Source organism: Triticum dicoccoides, chromosome 5B, assembly GCF_002162155.2.
Source record: "Triticum dicoccoides isolate Atlit2015 ecotype Zavitan chromosome 5B, WEW_v2.0, whole genome shotgun sequence".
Lineage (NCBI taxonomy): Eukaryota > Viridiplantae > Streptophyta > Magnoliopsida > Poales > Poaceae > Triticum > Triticum dicoccoides.
Genome location: NC_041389.1, coordinates 416960049 through 416973412, shown reverse-complemented (window position 1 = coordinate 416973412; position 13364 = coordinate 416960049). Strand labels below are relative to the sequence as shown.

The following is a 13364-nucleotide window of genomic DNA, read 5'->3' as shown; positions in this document are numbered from 1 at the left end:
GATCCTTGAGAAAGTTGGCGCATCAGCTTATCGTTTGGCACTCCCACAAGGCAGCCGTATCCACCCTGTTCTTCATGTTTCCCAACTGAAACTTGCTCTGGGACCAAATTGCCAGGTACAGTCTGAACTTCCACCTGTTGACTCTCAGTTTGCTGTCCCTGTGCGTGTTCTGCAAAGGCGTTTGCGTCGACGTGGCAACGAAGCTGTTCCTCAGGGTCTCATACAATGGTCAGATCAGCCTGACACACTGGCTACGTGGGAAGATCTTGAGGAGCTTAAGCAAAGGTTTCCACGAGCTCCAGCTTGGGGACAAGCTGGTTTTCAAGGAGGGGGGAGTGTCAACGCCAAGGCCTCTACGTCCAGCCCACAGGAGGAAGCACCATTCGTGACCCAAGAGGGAAGGCCCAGCAAGCGGGCCCATCATCCATCGACAAGATACGCTGAGAAGGATTGGGTGCTGAAGTGAGTCTTTATAAATAGCGCAACTGTGTAATTGGATGTGGGAAATTGGTAATGGCTGAGGCCATTGGCTTGTAAATCAATCCTTCCTCTGTAATCGAATAGAGGAGAGAATTAAGAACGAATACGAGATGCCGCCATAGCTTTCCCCTTCCATCTCCAATCCCTAGCTAGATCCTAACACAGGGGCGCCCGTCGCCGAGTAGCGTCTGGGTGACTGGGGGTGGGCCCGCGTCGCAGCGCAGCCCCCCTCCCCTCCGCCGCAGGATAGGGGTCAACGTCAACGGCCGAGGCGAGGGCGGGAGGGAGCTTATCGCCTTGAACGCACAGCATCAGCATGGCTTTGCCGCAGCCCCTCCGGGCTTTTATGCAGGAAGAAATCGCCGCCAACCCGCTCCCTCTCATAATTGTACACTCGCTTCGCACCCGGGACGAGGAGAGAGGGCGTACAGATACAGGGGGAGACGTCTATATATGGCCGTGGAATTCTAGTTGGTTGAGGCATTGCTTCTCCGTGCCGAGCGAGCTCTCCTCCCCTCCTCCTTGCCTCGGTTCTTGCTAGAGTCATCGGAGAGGAGAGGCAGAGGAATTCGAGGAGAGGATGGCGGGCGGTGGCATGGCCGCGCTGGGCGTGAAGAAGGAGAGGGCGGCGGAGTACAAGGGCCGCATGACGCTGGCCGTCGCCATGGCCTGCCTCGTCGCCGCCGTCGGGGGCTCCATCTTCGGCTACGACATCGGGATCTCCGGTAAGTCCTGCTCCCACTCCCACACCCACCTCACCCCAGCAGTGATTCCGTCCACCCACCGTCTTGTCTTCTTCCGTATCTTCGCTCGTCGGTGCTCTGCTGTGCGCGCGTGCATGCCCCCATGTTTGTGTGTGTGGTGTGGTGTGGCTGCTTCTCACCCAGCCATGGGCCATCGGAAGAAAGAAGAGCTTGTCCTGCTCCACGAACATCAGTAACATGTTACACGTAGTACGTTTCTTCCAGCGCCTTAGCCGTGGCCCCTCCTTGATTTGGAGCTAGTGCCGGCAGTTTTGCGTCGTTCCTTCTTCGTTGGTCCCTCGCCTATGTCGCTAGCAGATCGTGACCTGTCTGTCTGCCTAACAGACCTTTCATGTCAAAAGCAAACAGCAGTAGGACTGCAGGATTTCTTGATTCAGCGGTGCATCAAATGAACACGACGGCTCATCTTTTTCCCATCTCCGACGCGACGAGGCCAATCATTCATTCATCCAATCATCCATATCCGTGCGTGGTGGATGGGGCAAATTCAGTGTCGGGGTGGTGAATTTGGTTTCGGCTAATGCAGTGGAGAAGCCGACACGCGAGAGGCTGCAAAATTCAGAGTCGTGTTCGGCGCTCCGCCAAGCTTATCTATCGGCTTTCAATTCAGGCTGATGATGATATCACCGTGCGGCTGTCCGTTTCCGTGTGGCGCTTCTCCTAGATAGATCAATGCGGGGCATCGTCATCTACAAGATTTTGCGTCGTATGAACAAGAGTTTGACTTGCAACCCGGGCTACTGACGTACAACGAGGTCCCACTTGTCAGCTGAAAGTCTCGCAGAAACTGGGATGTGATTCATTACACAATGAGACTCGCGCGTCACGACTCCATTAACTTGTGCAGACAAATTTCGCTATTAGCATGGACGTAATATACATATTTCAAATAAGCCTAAAAATAACTTTTTTTAACAAATTTTGGTAGTGTTATTGGGCCCAATTCACAACTCAGTTTGAATTAGCAACTATTCATAATCTGATTTATTTTCCCTTGTTCTTTTGATGTTGGTCATATTTGAAACACGACCAACTTTTGTGGTGCAACGGATGCACTCTAACTGGCTAAAACTTCTTAGAACTCGCAAATCAAAATCACACCCAACCTTTATGGTTCAAGCGGTGCACCCTAAAACTTGCTAAAAGCTACTAAAAGACGTATAAAAGAAATCTGAATTAGCATCGATGAATTATACATCTATCGTATTTTGCAAAATTTCAAACCCAGATTCAAAACATAGCTAAAGAAAAAAGCAAAAGAAAACCAGTTTTTGATGGAAGGCTCGGTTCACACATTTGTTCACTCATTTTAGTATATATCTACTCTATATGGAAACATCTAAAACGTCTTATAATAGTGAATGGAGGGAGTAGTAAATTAGAGTTACCTGAAAGAAAGTCCGAATTTGAGTTTTTGTGCGGAACTGTTAGATTAATTTGTTCTTCAAGCTTATGTCATGTTCACTCGCAAAAAAAAAACTTATGTAATATCTGTATAAGTAGAACAGTGTATGATACTAATTCAGCTAAATACTAGATTCATTGTCTAAAGTCTGAAGAGTAAATGTTGTGATTTTGTCAACAACGCCTAATCACTTTTTGGACATGCAACATGCCCATTAGGCAATAAAATCACCTGAAGCTTGCAACGTCATGTCAGTATTCAGATTTCACCATTACAATTTTAGATGGAAATTTACTGTGTCTGAATCTGAAAAAAAAATAGCTGTTTCAGTTTTACCAGGGATTATTTCCTGGAAATCTGTTCTGACTCTGCCGAATGTTGCAGGAGGAGTGACCTCCATGGACCCATTCCTGGAGAAGTTCTTCCCGGTGGTGTTCCGGCGGAAGAACTCCGGCCACCAGAACAACTACTGCAAGTACGACAACCAGGGCCTCTCGGCATTCACCTCCTCCCTGTACCTGGCCGGCCTGGTCTCCTCCCTCGTCGCCTCGCCGGTGACGAGGAACTACGGCCGACGCGCCAGCATTGTCTGCGGCGGCATCAGCTTCCTCATCGGCGCGATCCTCAACGTGGCGGCCGTGAACCTTGGGATGCTGATCCTCGGTCGTATCATGCTCGGCGTTGGCATCGGTTTCGGCAATCAGGTATACGTCGTCAAATTCTCGCCTACCCACACCGAGACGAGTGTGGTTGTACTGGCTCTTACAATGTAGTTCTTGTTGGTTGGTGCAGGGTGTGCCGCTGTACCTGTCGGAGATGGCGCCGGCGCACCTCCGCGGCGGGCTGAACATGATGTTCCAGCTCGCGACGACGCTCGGCATCTTCACGGCCAACATGGTCAACTACGGCACGCAGAACCTCAAGCCGTGGGGGTGGCGCCTCTCGCTCGGCCTCGCGGCGGCGCCGGCGCTGCTGATGACCGTGGGCGGGCTGCTCCTGCCGGAGACGCCCAACAGCCTTATCGAGCGCGGGCGCGCCGAGGAGGGCCGGCGCGTCCTGGAGCGCATCCGCGGCACCGCGGACGTCGACGCCGAGTTCATGGACATGTCGGAGGCTAGCGAGCTAGCCAACACCATCAAGAACCCGTTCCGGAACATCCTCGAGCCGCGCAATCGGCCGCAGCTGGTGATGGCCGTGTGCATGCCGGCGTTCCAGATCCTGACGGGCATCAACTCCATCCTGTTCTACGCGCCGGTGCTGTTCCAGACCATGGGCTTCGGCGCCAGCGCGTCGCTCTACTCCTCCGTGATCACCGGCGCTGTGCTCTTCTTGTCTACCCTCATCTCCATCGCCACCGTCGACCGCCTCGGCCGGAGGAAGCTCCTCATCAGCGGCGGCATTCAGATGATCGTTTGCCAGGTGATCGTGGCGGTGATACTCGGGGTGAAGTTCGGGACGGACAAGCAGCTGTCGCGGAGCTACTCGATCGTGGTGGTGGTGGTGATCTGCCTCTTCGTGATGGCGTTCGGGTGGTCGTGGGGGCCGCTGGGGTGGACGGTGCCGAGCGAGATCTTCCCGCTGGAGACGCGGTCGGCGGGGCAGAGCATCACGGTGGCCGTCAACCTCTTCTTCACCTTCGTCATCGCGCAGGCGTTCCTGTCCATGCTCTGCGCCTTCAAGTTCGGCATCTTCCTCTTCTTCGCCGCCTGGATCACGGTCATGACCGTGTTCGTCTACATCTTCCTGCCGGAGACCAAGGGCGTGCCCATCGAGGAGATGGTGCTGCTGTGGAGGAAGCACTGGTTCTGGAAGAAGGTGATGCCGGACATGCCGCTCGAGGACGGCTGGGGAGAAGGGGACGCTGGGCGTGCTGACAATAAGGGTCAGTGAAGATCATTTGGAATGAGTTGTGCATTGTTGGTTGGTTAGATCCTGTAAGACACAGTTTTTTTTTCATGCGATGCAAAGCCTCCAGAATGGCGGGTACTCTACCAGGCTTGTTCGATAAATGAGACACATATTAACATGCAAAAAGAAAAACAATCAAGAGAATTAGGTTCGCTTTAAGATGTCTGCCGTTGATTACGTGTCAAAATCTGAGGAGGGGCTCTAGGAGGGAGACTATGAGGCCCCGTCTCATACGAACGCACGTCTTGACTAATATAAATGATAACAGCCGCACAAATTAATAAACTATTGGATGATGTACAATTTAGCCATAACTTTAAATATCGTGCCAACTAAAATTGATTTCCATCCATTGTTTAGATCATATACATAGTATTGCGAAAATTCCACTGATCACATAAATAATAATAGGTATACCCATTCCACAATGCAATGCAACTTGTGTTAAAGGACAAAAAAAGAAGAAAACATGTACCATAAAAAGATAATCTAGAAAACTTGTGGAACAGTCACAAAATCAAGAAAATAATGAATGAATAGGTCCTCTAATTTAGGCTCCAGGCAATGTGGAGGTAACTCAGTAATACTTGTTCGGCTTCAGCTGCACCCAACTCTACTTGTTTCTCCTCTTAGCTGGCTATAAAATGTACTCAACAACATCACTGATGTGCCACCACCACAACAACCAACACCAACACCTTTAAGCTCTCCTTCATCCTTTCATCACTGACGAGAGCCTATTGAAGGAAATATGCCATAGAGGCAATAATAAAGTTATTATTCATTTCTTTATTTCATGATAAATGTTTATTATTCATGCTAGAATTGTATTAACCGGAAACTTAGTACATTTGTGAATACATAGACAAAACAAAATGTCCCTAGTATGCCTCTACTTGACTAGCTCGTTAATAAAAGATGGTTATGTTTCCTAACCATAGACATGTGTTATCATTTGATGAACGGGAGAATGATGTGATGGACATGACCCATCTGTTAGCTTAGCATTATGATCATGTCAGTTTCATTGCTACTGCTTTCTTCATGACTTATACAAGTTCCTCAGACTATGAGATTATGCAACTCCCGAATACCGAAGGAACACTTTGTGTGCTACCAAATGTCACAACGTAAAAGGATGATTATAAAGGTGCTCTACAGGTGTCTCCGAAGGTGTTTGTTGGGTTGGCATATATCGAGATTAGGATTTGTCGCTCCGTGTTTCGGAGAGGTATCTCTGGGCCCTCTCGTTAATACTCATCACTATAAGCCTTGCAAGCATTGTGACTAATAAGTTAGTTGCGGGATGAAGTATAACGGAACGAGTAAAGAGACTTGCCGATAACGAGATTGAACTAGGTATTGAGATACCGACGATCGAATCTCGGGCAAGTAACATACCGATGACAAAGGGAACAACGTATGTTGTTATGCGGTTTGACCAATAAAGATCTTCGTAGAATATGTAGGAACCAATATGAGCATTCAGGTTCCGCTATTGGTTATTGACCGGAGACGTGTCTCGGTCATGTCTACATAGTTCTCGAACCCGTAGGGTCCGCACGCTTTTTGATGACGATTGGTACTATGAGTTTATGTGATATGTTGTACCGAAGATTGTTCGGAGTCCCGGATGTGATCACAGACATGACAAGGAGTCTCGAAATGGTCGAGACATAAAGATTGATATATTGGACGACTATATTCGGACATCAGAAGTGTTCCGGAGAAGTTTCGGATATAACGGAGTGTCGGAAGGGTTATCGGAACCACCGGAGAAGTAATGGGCCTTATTGGGCCTAAGGGAGAAAGAGAGAGAGGGGCGACCAGGGGCTGGCCGCGCCCCCCACCGTGGGCCTAGTCCGAATTGGACTAGGGGGAGGGGCGGCGCCCCTCCTTCCTTCTCCTCCCCCTCCTTCCTTCTTCTCCTAGTAGGACTAGGAAAGGGGGGAGTCCTACTCCTACTAGGAGGAGGATTCCTCCCCCCTTGGCGCGCCATAGAGGGCCGGCTGGCCTCCCCCTTGCTCCTTTATATACGGGGGCAGGGGCACCTAGAACACACAAGTTGACAATTGTTTAGCCGTGTGCGATGCCCCCCTCCACAGTTACACACCTCGGTCATATCGTCGTAGTGCTTAGGCGAAGCCCTGCGCTGGTAACTTCATCATCACCGTCACCACGCCGTCGTGCTAACGAAACTCTCCCTCGGCCTCAACTGGATCAAGAGTACGAGGGATGTCTCTGAGCTGAACGTGTGCTGAACACGGAGGTACCGTATGATCGGTGCTTGGATCGGTTGGATCACAAAGACGTTCGACTACATCAACCGTGTTAACTAAACGCTTCTGCTTTCGGTCTACGAGGGTACGTGGACACACTCTCCCCTATCGTTGCTATGCATCACCTAGATAGATCTTGCATGATCGTAGGAATTTTTTTTTGAAATTACTGTGTTCCCTAACAGTGGCATCCGAGCCAGGTCTATGCGTGGATGTTATATGCATGAGTAGAACACAAAGAGTTGTGGGCGATAATAGTCATACTGCTTACCAGCATGTCATACTTTGATTCGGCGGTATTGTTGGATGAAGCGGCTCAGACCGACATTATGCATACGCTTACGCGAGACTGGTTCTACCGACGTGCTTCGCACACAGATGGCTAGTGAGTGTTTGTTTCTCCAAATTTAGTTGAATTGAGTGTGGCTACGCCCGGTCCTTGTTGAAGGTTAAAATAACACACTTGGTGAAAAATCATTGTGGTTTTGATGCGTAGGTAAGAAGGGTTCTTGCTAAGCCCGTAGCAGCCACGTAAAACTTGCAACAACAAAGTAGAGGACGTTTAACTTGTTTTTGCAGGGCATGTTATGATGTGATATGGTCAAGACGTGATGAGATATAATTTGTTGTATGAGATGATCATGTTTTGTTAAAGTTATCGGCAACTGGTAGGAGCTTTATGGTTGTCTCTTTATTGCATAAGGTGCAAGCACCATATAATTGCTTTACTTTATCGCTAATCGATAGCAATAGTTACAAAAGCAATAGTTGGCGAGACGACCATGTGATGACACGTTGATAAAGATCAAGATGATGGAGATCATGGTGTCATGCCGGTAACGATGGAGATCATGATGGTACTTTGGAGATGGAGATCAAAGGCACAAGATGATGATGGCCATATCATGTCACATATTTTGATTACATGTGATGTTTATCTTTTATGCTTCTTATTTTGCTTAGTTCGCCTGTAGCATTCTAAGATGATCCCTTACTAAAATTTCAAGGTATAAGTGTTCTCCCTGAGTATGCACCATTGCGATAGTTCTTCATGCTGAGACACCACGTGATGATCGGGTGTGATAGGCTCTACATTCACATACAACGGGTGCAAGCCAGTTTTGCACACGCATAATACTCGGGTTAAACTTGATGAGCCTAGCATATGCAGATATGGCCTCGGAACACTAGAGACCGAAAGGTCGAGCGTGAATCATATAGTAGATATGATCAACATAGTGATGTTCACCATTGAAAACTACTCCATCTCACGTGATGATCGGATATGGTTTAGTTGATTTGGATCACGTGATCATTTAGATGACTAGAGGGATGTCTATCTAAGTGGGAGTTCTTAAGTAATATGATTAATTGAACTTTAATTTATCATGAACTTAGTCCTGATAGTATTTTGCAAATTATGTTGTAGATCAATAGCTCGCGTTGTTGCTTCCCTCTGTTTTATATATGTGTTCCTAGAGAAAACTAGGTTGAAAGATGATAGTAGCAATGATGCGACTGAGTCTGTGATCTGAGGTGTATCCTCATTGCTGCACAAAAGAATTATGTCCTTGATGCACCGCTAGGTGACAGACCTATTGCAGGAGCAGGTGCAAACGTTATGAACATTTGGCTAGCTCAATATGATGACTACTTGATAGCTTAGTGCAGCATGCTTTACGGCTTAGAACCGGACTTCAAAAACGTTTTTGAAATGTCACGGAGCATATGAGATCTTCCAAGAGCTAAAATTGGTATTTCAGACTCATGCTCGTGTCAAAAGGTATGAGACCTCCGACAAGTACTTTGCCTAAAAGATGGAGGAGAATTGCTCAAGCAGTGAGTTGTGCTCAGATTGTCTGGGTACTACAATCACTTGAATCAAGTGGGAGTTAATATTCCAGATAAGATAGTGATTGACAGAGTTCTCTAGTCACCATCACCAAGTTACTGGAACTTCGTGATGAACTATAGTATGCAAGGGATGATGAAAACGATTCCCGAGCTCTTCATGATGCTGAAATCGACGAAGGTAGAAATCAAGAAAAGGCATCAAGTGTTGATGATTGACAAGACCATTAGTTTCAAGAAAAGGGCAAAGGGAAAGAAAGGGAACTTCAAATAGAATGGCAAGCAAGTTGTCACTCCCGTGAAGAAGCCTAAAGCTAGACCTACACCTAAAACTGAGTGCTTTTACTGCAAAGGAAATGGTCACTAGAAGCGGATCTACCCCAAATATTTGGTGGAAAAGAGGGATGGCAAAGGTATATTTGATATACAGGTTATTGATGTGTACCTTGCTAGTGTTTATAGTAGCCGGTATTCGATACTTGTTCGGTTGCTAAGATTAGTAACTTGAAACACGAGTTACAGAATAAATAGAGACTAGTTAAGGATGAAGTGACGATGTATGTTGGAAGTAGTTCCAAGATTGATATGATCATTATCGTACACTCCCTATACTTTCGGGATTAGTGTTGAACCTAAATAAATGTTTTTTGGTGTTTGCGTTGAGCATGAATATGATTAGATCATGTTTATTGCAATACGGTTATTCATTTAAGACAGAGAATAATTGTTATTCTATTTACATGAATAAAACCTTCTATGGTCATACATCCAAATTGATGGTTTATTGAATCTCGATCGTGGTAATACACATATTCATAATATTGATGCCAAAAGATGCAAAGTTGATAATGATAGTGCAACTTATTTGTGGCACTGTCATTTGGGTCATATCGGTGTAAAGCGCATGAAGAAACTCCATAAAGATGGACTTTTGAAATCACTTGATTATGAATCATTTGATACTTGCGAACCGTGCCTTATGGGCAAGATGACTAAAACTCCGTTCACTGGAACAATGGAACGATATACTCCCTCCGTTCCTAAATATAAGGTGTATTAGTTTTTCAAAAAGTCAACTGTTGTCTATGTTTGACCAACTTTACAGCAAAATATATAAAGATTTATAATACTAAATATATAAAATGTAAAAATATAGTCCATGATGAATCTAGTGATAATGATTTGGTATTCTAGATATTGATATTTTTGTCTATAAACTTGGTTAAACTTAGAGAAGTTTGACTTTTTGGAAAAATAATACACCTTATATTGAGGAACGGAGGGAGTAGTGACTTATTGGAAATAATACATACCGATGTATGCGGTCCAGTGAGTGTTAATGCTCGTGGCGGGTATCGTTATTTTCTGACCTTCACAGATGATTTAAGAAGATATTGGTATATCTACTTAATGAAACACAAGTCTAAAACATTTGAAAAGTTCAAAGATTTTCAGAGTGAAGTGGAGAATCGTTGTAACAAGAAAATAAAAGTTTCTACGATCTGACCGTGGAGGAGAATATTTGAGTTACGAGTTTGTCCTTCATTAAAAACAATGTGGATTAGTTTCACAGCTAACGCCACCTGGAACACCACAGCGCAATGGTGTGTCCGAACGTCGTAACCGCACTTTATTTGATATGGTGCGATCTATGATGTCTCTTACTGATTTACCACTATCGTTTTGGGGTTATGCATTAGAGACAGCTGCATTCACTTTAAACAGGGCACTGTCAAAATCTGTTGAGACGACACCGTATGAACTATGGTTTGACAAGAAACCTAAGCTATCGTTTCTTAAAGTTTGGGGCTGCGATGCTTATGTGAAAAAGTTTCAACCTGATAAGCTCGAACCCAAATCGGAGAAGTGCGTCTTCATAGGATACCCAAAGAAAATTGTTGGGTACACCTTCTATCACAGATCCGAAGGCAAGATATTCATTGCTAAGAATGGATCCTTTCTAGAGAAGGAGTTTCTCTCGAAAGAAGTGAGTGGGAGGAAAGTAGAGCTTGATGAGGTAATGGTACCTTCTCCCGAATTGGAAAGTAGTTCATCACATAAATTAGTTCTAGTGATTCCTACACCAATTAGTGAGGAAGCCAATGATGATGATAATGAAACTTCAGATCAAGTTACTACAGAACCTCGTAGGTCTTCCAGAGTACGGTCCGCACTAGAGTGGTACGGTAATCCTATTCTGAAAGTCATGTTACTAGACCATGATGAACCTACGAACTATGAGGAAGTGATGATGAGCCCAAATTCCGCGAAATGGCTTGAGGCCATGAAATCTAAGATGGGATCCATGTATGAGAACAAAGTGTGGACTTTGGTGGACTTGCTCGATGATCGGCAAGCCATAGAATATAAATGGATCTTCAAGAGGAAGACGGACGTTGATAGTAGTGTTACTATCTACAAAGTCGACTTGTCGCAAAAGGTTTTCGACAAGTTCAAGGTGTTGACTACAATGAGATTTTCTCAACTATAGCGATGCTTAAATCCATCTGAATCGTGTTTGCAATTGCCATATTTTATGAAATCTGGCAAATGGATATAAAAAACAGCATTCCTTAAATGGATATTTCTTAAAGAAGAGTTGTATATGATGCAACCAGAAGGTTTGTTCGATCCAAAGGGTGCTAACAAAGTGTGCAAGCTCCAGCAATCCATTTATGGACTGGTGCAAGCCTCTTGGAGTTGGAATAAACGCTTTGATAGTGTGATCAAAGCATATGGTTTTATACAGACTTTTGGAGAAGCCTGTATTTACAAGAAAGTGAGTGGAAGCTCTGTAGCATTTCTAATATTATATGTGGATGACATATTGTTGATTGGAAATGATATATAATTTCTGGATAGCATAAAGGGATATTTGAATAAGAGTTTTTCAATGAAAGACCTCGATGAAGCTGCTTACATATTGGGCATCAAGATCTATAGAGATAGATCAGGACGCTTGATAAGATTTTTCAATGAGTAAATACCTTGACAAGTTTTTGATAGAGTTCAAAATGGATCAGTCAAAGGGGGAGGTCTTGTCTGTATTACAAGGTGTAAAGTTGAGTAAGACTCAAAGCCTGACCATGGCAGAGGATAGAAAGATAATGAAAGTCATTCCCTATGCCACAGTCATAGGTTCTATAAAGTATCTTGTGCTATGTACTAGACCTATTGTGTACCTTGCCATGAATTTGGCAAGGGGGTACAATAGTGATCTAAGAGTAGATCACTGGACATCGGTCAAAATTATCCTTAGTGAGGACTAAGGAAATGTTTCTCGATGATGGGGGTGATAAAGAGTTCATCGTAAACAGTTACGTCGATGCAAGATTTTACACCGATCCAGATGACTCTAAGTCTCAATCTGGATACATATTGAAAGTGGGAGCAACTAGATAGAGTAGCTCTATGCACAACATTGTAGACATAGAATATTTGCAAAATACATACGGCACTGAATGTGACAGCCTCATTGACTAAACTTCTCTCATAAGCAAAACATGATCACACCTTAGTACTCTTTGGGTATTAATCACATTGTGATGTGAACTAGATTATTGACTCTAGTAAACCCTTTGGGTGTTACTCACATGGCGATGTGAACTAATCACATAAAGATGTAAACTATTGGTGTTAAATCACATGACGATGTGAACTAGATTATTGACTCTAGTGCAAGTGTGAGACTGAAGGAAATATGCCCAAGAGGCAATAATGAAGTTATTATTTATTTACTTATTTCATGATAAATGTTTATTATTCATGCTAGAATTGTATTAACCGAAAACTTAGTACATGTGTGAATACATAGACAAACAAAGTGTCCCTAGTATGCCTCTACTTGACTAGCTCGTTAATCAAAGATGGTTATGTTTCCTAACCATAGACATGTGTTGTCATTTGATGAACGGGATCACATCATTAGGAGAATGATGTGATGGACATGACCCATCTGTTAGCTTAGCATTATGATCGTGTCAGTTTCATAGCTACTGATTTCTTCATGACTTATACAAGTTCCTCAGACTATGAAATTATGCAACTCCCGAATACCGGAGGAACACTTTGTGTGCTACCAAACGTCACAACATAAAAGGGTGATTATAAAGGTGCTCTACAAGTGTCTCCGAAGGTGTTTGTTGGGTTGGCATAGATCGAGATTAGGATTTGTCGCTCCGTGTTTCGGAGAGTTATCTCTGGGCCCTCTCGTTAATACTCATCACTATAAGCCTTGCAAGCATTGTGACTAATGAGTTAGTTGCGGGATGAAGTATTACGGAACAAGTAAAGGGACTTGTCGATAACGAGATTGAACTAAGTATTGAGATACTGACGATTGAAACTCGGGCAAGTAACATACCGATGACAAAGGGAACAACCTATGTTGTTATGCGGTTTGACCGATAAAGATCTTCGTAGAATATGTAGGAACCAATATGAGCATCCAGGTTCCGCTATTGGTTATTGACCAGAGACGTGTGTCGATCATGTCTACATAGTTCTCGAACCCGTAGGGTCCACACGCTTAACGTTCGATGACGATTGGTATTATGAGTTTATGTGATATGTTGTACCGAAGATTGTTCGGAGTCCCGGATGTGATCACGGACATGACGAGGAGTCTCAAAATGGTCGAGACATAAAGATTGATATATTGGACGACTATATTCGGAC

The 13364-nt window shown here is 44.7% G+C and overlaps 1 protein-coding gene across 1 annotated transcript; it reads left to right on the top strand.

Moving 5' to 3' along the window:
- The first annotated feature begins 638 nt into the window (after positions 1-638).
- Positions 639-4716, top strand: LOC119309724 (sugar transport protein 7-like). The gene is made up of 3 exons (XM_037585664.1): positions 639-1205; positions 3034-3353; positions 3442-4716. The coding sequence occupies exons 1-3, from the start codon at positions 1061-1063 to the stop codon at positions 4537-4539; spliced, it is 1563 nt and encodes a 520-aa protein (XP_037441561.1). The 5' UTR covers positions 639-1060; the 3' UTR covers positions 4540-4716.
- Positions 4717-13364: the final 8648 nt, after the last annotated feature.